At 39.4% G+C, this 7,475-nt stretch overlaps 3 protein-coding genes across 3 annotated transcripts; 2 read left to right on the top strand and 1 right to left on the bottom strand.

Moving 5' to 3' along the window:
- Positions 1-201: 201 nt before the first annotated feature.
- Positions 202-1,064, bottom strand: SARC_01006 (hypothetical protein). Its single transcript, XM_014305287.1, has one exon. The coding sequence runs from the start codon at positions 1,014-1,016 to the stop codon at positions 729-731; it is 288 nt and encodes a 95-aa protein (XP_014160762.1). The 5' UTR covers positions 1,017-1,064; the 3' UTR covers positions 202-728.
- Positions 1,065-3,944: 2,880 nt separating this feature from the next.
- SARC_01005 (hypothetical protein) lies at positions 3,945-4,855 on the top strand (the record flags this gene model as incomplete). The annotated part of the gene is made up of 3 exons (XM_014305286.1): positions 3,945-4,164; positions 4,217-4,345; positions 4,470-4,855. The coding sequence occupies 3 exons, from the start codon at positions 3,945-3,947 to the stop codon at positions 4,853-4,855; spliced, it is 735 nt and encodes a 244-aa protein (XP_014160761.1).
- An 881-nt stretch (positions 4,856-5,736) lies between these two features.
- On the top strand, positions 5,737-6,105 carry SARC_01004 (hypothetical protein; the record flags this gene model as incomplete). Its single annotated transcript, XM_014305285.1, has 1 exon — positions 5,737-6,105. One exon carries the CDS (start codon positions 5,737-5,739, stop codon positions 6,103-6,105), a length of 369 nt encoding a protein of 122 aa, XP_014160760.1.
- Between the last annotated feature and the right edge of the window lie 1,370 nt (positions 6,106-7,475).

Below are 7,475 nucleotides of genomic sequence, written 5' to 3'. Positions count from 1 at the left end.
GTGTCTGTGTCTGTGTCTGTGTCTGTGTCTGTCTGTTATCGTATATATATATATATATATAGTACTTATCTGTTTAGATATCATGTTTGACAATTATAGTCATGTACGGTCGTTTCAGTATGCGGTCACATAGCCCTGTAGAAATTGTTTTTTGTGTAGTTGTTTTAGGTGTAAGGAATGATTATTTTGAATTTTCATCCTTGTATTTATACACAAATATTATCATTCTGAGTTCTTTGCAACTATGAGAGATGTTCGGCAATCACGTTGTGGACGTTAGCGTTCCACAGCAATCAATCACAAGCTTCGGCAACCGACGCTTTGACTTATATGGAATACAATCATAGTACTCTGAGCGAATAACCCTAAATCCGAAATGGTGTGCCAGTTGCCTTCGATTTTTGTACTACTTTATAGATAGTATGTACCAGTTATCACTGACAACCGATTCACCGACGACCCAACTGATAGATACCTACGTAAACTAGTGCTGTTCTTCCTACCTGTGTAGTAACACACAACGATCAACTCGTTGTGTACTCTCGAGCCGGACATTGTGCGGCAGAGTTGTAGACATCCTTTTGAGAATTTTAGGGGTGTACGTAGGTGTTCAGTGCACTATCGCAAACCAAAACACAACACACAGCGGAGAGCGCATTGATTGTCGCAGGGTTAGTTGGGCTTAATTATGAACGTTGATATATTACCTCGGATGTCGCTCCCGAATCCTACTTGATCTTTTTCGGCTCAGTAATGGTAGTAGCTGTAGCAGGGTTCGTTTTACCTTCAGCCTCGTTCGCTGACGGTTGAGTGTCGGGATAGTACCACGCATCAAGCTTGCACATGAACTTGTATCCGAATATAAAGGAATAATACACCATCAGCCCACCTAGGATTGGTGCTACAACCGTGAATAGAAATGTTTGACACCAAAAGTCTGTTCGCTCGTCCCCTGTAAGACCTTCTAGACCCGCGATCCACTTCTGGAGGCCTAACATGGTATTTAAAGCGGACATGTTAAAGGTGCAAAGTCTGTTTCTTTTTGTGAGGGGTTAGCGGACAAAGGTACCACTTTTTATTTCCTTCTTGCGTGTTTCCACTTCCCTGATCAATGATCTGAGTGATCCCTCCCTCTGCTGGCGGCCCGGGGGGGTCGTGGGGTCAGGGAATAGCAAATAATACAGTCATACTTATGTAGCCTCCTACAATACGTACCCTAAAGACTAAAACATTAAACCCTAAATACCACTATTATGGCACTGTAGCTATAGCTATGTACTAATGATGTAGTATACAGAGAGAGAGTAGAAAACTAGAGAGACTCTAGTAGAGAGAGACTAATAAAAAAGAGACTGAGAGTCAGAGTAAACAATGAACCATGAAAATAGGGATCTTGGAATCCAATCGAAGCCCCACTCAGAGACTCCGATCTTCGGGATGAAAAACAATGTTGTCAAAAAAGAAAAAATATACATAAATATGTAGTCTTCTCAGTCTGGGACTCTGGGGAACCGGGAAATAAAACCAGAAGAAAAAACTCACTCTCTTGCTTGAGAGGAGTCGTCAGAGTGAGAGAACAGGTTGGCAAGTGGCAGCTGCGGGAGCTGGCCGAGACTGAGAGTGGTAGGCCGCCCCGTTTAAAAAAAACTCTCTCTACTACTGGGAGTTGTATCACTATCTACTACGTGCTATCTCTCTAGTAGATAGCTCATAGATTCTCTCAATCTTTCTTCCTACTACTAGATAGAGAGCGAGAGAGACTTTGTGTGTGTGCGTGTGTGTGTGTGTGGCTGTGTGCGTGTGCGTGTGCGTGTGCGTTTGCGTGTACTTGTATACGTGTGCTTGTGTGACTGTGTCTGTGTCTGTTAGTGACTCTCTCACTCTGTCTTTGAGAGTGAAGGTCGGTCATGAATGTGTTGACGATCAGGTATCATTTAGTTTAATATTTGAAAGCAGATGATCACATTTCTGTAAACTTCTGTTCATCTGCTATTTTAACGGAATACATGTCGTCACTGAGTTTTCACCGTTCTACATAGTGTGGTATCAATGACTTTCGCTGACTCTTCTCTTGTCATATGTATACACTTGTATTTCGGGTACCTCATATTCTAACCAGTACCTTTTATACCAGAGTGAATATGAGGTACCCAAAATACACGTACAGACTCACTAAGTCGCTATACACGCACATTTACACCCCCATTACCATAGCGTCTATTTTAGAAGGCTATGCCAAACAGCCAAGTTGTAGCCGAAGGGTACAGTGGTACATATGGGTGCGAGGTAGTCCTAGGAAGAAAAGAGTAACGAGCAAGAGGAGTAACGGTAGAGATTTTCCTATTGAATGAGAGCTAGGTTTAATCAGTAGTGACTTGTATTGGCTACGAGTTAATCTCGGCTCATCAGTCCTAACTCCTAAGAGGAAGGACATATGAGCTATTTGGATAATAGTCGGGAGGTTAGTATAGTCTCGTTCATTTAGTATACCTGGTAGATTTAGTACGTTGAAGCTTAATATCTAGTTTAGTTAAATAATGGGAAAAGGTGTACTCTAGTAAATACGTGATCTACAAAGTACATATTTATGACCATGTGCTATTTATTTTTTTAATATTTTTTTTAATATAATATACTGTTGTATGGCTAGTTTAGTAGTTTGACCCAGTTGTGGTACAAACTAAAATCCCCTATAACTTTTGAACCAATAGTCCGATCGGGATGAGATTTTATAACATGCGATTTTTACCCGTCAAGACGAACAATTTGTGTCTTCTAACTACCAATGCGATTCATTTTTAAGGTACCTTCGGGTCAGCATTCAGCAAAGTCTATATATAGTCTTTTATTAGTCTATAGTCTATACTCTAGTATTGTTGGAATATGACTATTCATTTATATCTGAATTCTGATCAGATTTATATTTATATTCAATATCCCTCTCCTGAGACTCCTGACTGGTCACTCTTCCGTCCAATTTTTTATGTTGTCCGGGCCTATCTTACTCATTCACTGTATTGACTATTGAGTACTCATTTGACTGATAGAGTAAGCTAAATAGCTTTTAGCCTCATGAAGTGCGGCTGCCGCCTGCCCAGGCTGCCGGGAGTGCCGGGCTGCCGGCATCTTATTTTATTTGTTTATCTTACTAAAAAAAATCGTCTTTACAGCACACAGGGGTAAATACTAAAAATAGTAAAACGCAGTCACAACACAAGTGAGTGAACAAACTGAACTTCTTGTGAGTCTGTGAGCCTGTGAGCCTGTGAGGTGACAACTGCTGACAACAAGTGAACACACAAGGAATTAACACCACAGTCTACACTTGGTTCTTCGTCTGCGAGGTTGTATGTATGCACTATGCAGTTCTATTTCAAGACTCGCACAAGATTGAAGAGAGAGAGAAACAAGCATGATAGCGAGAAAGGTGAAGGGGCTCAGGCCTCAGTGAGTAGAGAGAGTCTTTAGAGTTTGACTCTGTGAGGCGTGACGTGGAGTTTGTGCGAGTGTGCGTGGCCCTGGGGCCTGGGCCCCTAGGGGAGTGGGGGCTGGGGCCCTGGGCCTGTGATGAATTGTAATTTTGGCAATGAAGATTGATTGGAGAACTACCAAAGTCTGAACCTGTGTTTCATCCCAAAATACTATGGCGCATCATATTTTCAATATATGTATGTAGGGAACTATCCTGTAGAGAGAAGGTTGCACGCAGTAGGCCGCAGGGCGTACTCATAGCGTAGGTTGAGGATTATTATAGTGTTTACATGGTATGGTAAAAATAGAGCCTACATTTATACATAGATTATACTATATATAAATCAACAATGGTTCCATTTTCTTAGCAGGTATCAATAGTACAGTGAATACATACACAAGGAATAAGATGTCTGCATTTAAAATCTTCGCCTTTGCAAGTTGGGGCTATGACCTGGAAAAATAGAGCAGTTATGGCACCCTGCACTAGATGCAGAGCCGATCCTGTCACACGAGTACCTAACGTTGAATTGATGAGCCGGTACTATAGCGAGAGGTCAGAGTTTGGTATGATATTGACAGAAGCCACATCCGTAAATGCCATGGGTGTTGGATATCCTGGTACACCTGGTATTTGGAGCGACGAGCAGACCAAAGCATGGTCATCAATTGTGGATGCAGTACACGAACAGGGTGGCACCATTATCAAGCAGCTTTGGCATGTGGGCCGAATCTCACACCCTAGTTCGTCCGCAAGTTGAGCTTGGGGCACCTCGGGCGTTGACGCTGGAAGAGATCGCACAGACTGTCGAGGACTACAGAATAGGTGCAGAAAATGCCAAGAAAGCCAGTTTTGATGGTATTGAAGTCCACGGTGCCAATATTTTTTTAGTAGAACAATTTCTGTTCGATAGTCAGAATAAGCGCACATGCGGTTCATGCTTGAGGTCACAGATGCAGTTATTGGTGTGTACGGAGCGTCGAGAGTTGGTATGCAGAATACGGAGATTCTGATATGAAAATGGTATATACACACGTGGCACAAGAATTGGAACGAAGGAATATCGCGTTCATCTTTGCACGGGAGAATTGGCTGGATGAGAATATCCCCGAGATTGGTCCTAGTGTAATCAAGGCCAATTTATCCGGTGTGTTCATCGCGAATGAAAAGTTCAACCTGGAGACGGGTGAGAAAGCAATACAGGATGGCAAGGCAGACGCTATCGGTTATGGGATCCCAGCAATCAGCAATGCCGATCTCGTGAAGAGATATATGGTGGGAGCGGAATTGAACAAACCCAACTTCGCGCTATTCATGGGTTACGATGTAGGCAATGAAGGTCTTAACGACTACCCTTTACTTCTCACAGCCGAGGCGCATTGAATTCATCCTTTTTGACAATAATGGAATCCTTTTTGATGTTAAACAAATTAAAAAATACCTTTTTATTCTATATTCTTCATAATCTCATGTGTTATAATAGTCAGTACAGAACCCCTTAGATCTCGGTAGTACATGGCTACTGCGTACGATATTACATAGAGATCATGAGTTTTGTCGCTGTTCAGTGTTCTGTCTTCATAATCTTATGTGTTATAATAGTAAGAACTCCTTAGATCTCGGTAGTGCATGGTCACTACATACGATATTAAATAGAGATCATGAGTTCTGTCGCAGTTCAGTGTTCTGTCTTCATAATCTCATGTGTTATAATTGTAAGAACTCCTTAGATCTCGTTAGTACATGGTCACTACGTACGACATTACATAGAGATTATGAGTTTTGTCGCTGTCAGTGAACCGATATCGCCAAATTTATGAAACACTTTTCTAGTAACATTTCCCCGCGCACCGGCTTTCCAGTTTCCACACACAGGAGGGGGGAAGAGGGGTTGACGAATTAAAGGTTTTTTAATAATAATAAAAATGCGCCGGGAAAGGATATGCATGTAAATATGTACTTATGTATATAGTACGTAATATGTAAGTGGTAAAAAAAAATATTTTAAAAAAGGACCACAACAAGCGTCAGCCGTCAAGACTTCAAGACAGCGAAATCGTTGAAAATAATATATACATATATGTACATATGTAGAATATAGGAATACAGAATATATATAATTGAGTGAACCACACACACGTCATATACATACATGTACATATGTAGAATATAGGAAAACAGAATATATACAATTGAGTGAACCACACACACGTCTATTTCATTAAATCCTACTCGCACTATACCATTCTGTGCGAACTTTCACAATGGCGATAGTGGTGAAACCATCGCGGTCGCAGACGGCTCAGGCACAGAAAAGTGGCAACAATAAGCCACAAATGCTGCCACATCTATTCGGCGAGAAAGATGAGTTTGAAGATCCCTCACTGTGGGTGGCTGTGACTACGTACCTAGCTTATGCGACCTTGATCGTATTCGGCCACCTCAGAGATTTCTCACGGAACTGGGGAATCGAGGTCACGCATGTGGCAAAGGAGAAGGGAAATAAGGTGTGCTATGCATGGTGTGTCGTGGGTACCGGATTTGGTTGCCACTTTGAGGGGTATTCTCTGCTTGTGCAACGGTCATGTAACTTAACTGAAGTTACACTTAGAGCTGACTGGAGTATGTCATGATGACTGCTTCTGTGGTTATAACACTATCCGTCTGTATACCAAGCCGTTAGATGCACTGTTGCAATACGGCTGTTGAACTGATGTCTCAGATATTATCTCCCACGAGCAAGCGATGCATGAGGCTTCAGAACTATGATACAATTGTGCTTGCCACAATTCAATTATCACTCGTTCTGAACGTTGCGTGTGATTCAACTTTACAGTACAGTAAATATATGTATATATATGTATATATATATATATATATATATGTGTGTGTGTGTGTGTGTGTGTGTGTGTGTGTGTGTATGTATGTATGTATACGTGTGTGTCTCTCTCTCTGTACCTGTGTCTGTGTGTCAGTGTATGTGTGTTTGTATGTATATATATATACATGTGTGTGTGTGTATATATATATATTGTATGTATGTATGTGTGTTTATGTATATATATATAGATATATATGTCTACGCATATATATATATGTATATCCTTAATTTCTATATACGTATATACGTGTCTATATTATAAATATATATTTCTATGTTTTTGTATATGTATGTGTGTCTATATTACAGATACATACTTGTATATATATATATATTATATATATAAACGTGCGTGTGTTAATGTGTGTTTATATATGTGAGTATGTATATACATATATATATATATATATATGTATAAATTTATATATATATATATATATATATATATTATCTGCAAAAAAAATTGTCTCCACTTTTCTGTGAGTTTCGTTCATATGTTTTCGTGCATCCCGTTAATTGCGTGGATTTACACAATGAAGTTGTATCTATGTGCGGTCGATGAAACGTTTTTTATTTCATGTAGTATTTGGACGAGCATCGAACATATGTATTGCTATTGCACGACCTTGGAAGCCCAAGTAAACGTTGTTCAACGTTCAATGTCAATATTATCTGGATATGCTCGTATACCTTCGTCATATACACACATACACAAATAAACGCGCTGGCCCCGCATACACTCACACGCATGCACCCACACAAATACACTTGTATACTATCACATGCACCACAACACTCCACATACACATGCACACGCACATACATATATATATATATAAATATATATATATATATATTTTTATGTGTGCGTGTGTGTGTGTATGTATATGTATATGTATATGTATATATTGTTTTATATATTTTATTATATGTATATTTATATATATGTGTGTGTGTGTGTGTGTGCGTGTGTGTGTGTATGTATATGTATATGTATATATTGTTTATATATTTATTATATGTATATTTATATATATATATATATATATATATATATATATATATATATATATATATATATATATATATATATATATATATATATATATATATATATATATA

Source organism: Sphaeroforma arctica, assembly GCF_001186125.1.
Source record: "Sphaeroforma arctica JP610 unplaced genomic scaffold supercont1.36, whole genome shotgun sequence".
NCBI lineage: Eukaryota > Ichthyosporea > Ichthyophonida > Sphaeroforma > Sphaeroforma arctica.
Note: the sequence above shows the minus strand (reverse complement) of the source record. Positions and strands in the feature narration are given on the sequence as shown.

Coding starts and splice junctions, on each gene's coding strand:
- SARC_01006 (XM_014305287.1), bottom strand. CDS start 1,016: ATGTCCGCTTTAAATACCATGTTAGGCCTCCAGAAGTGGATCGCGGGT.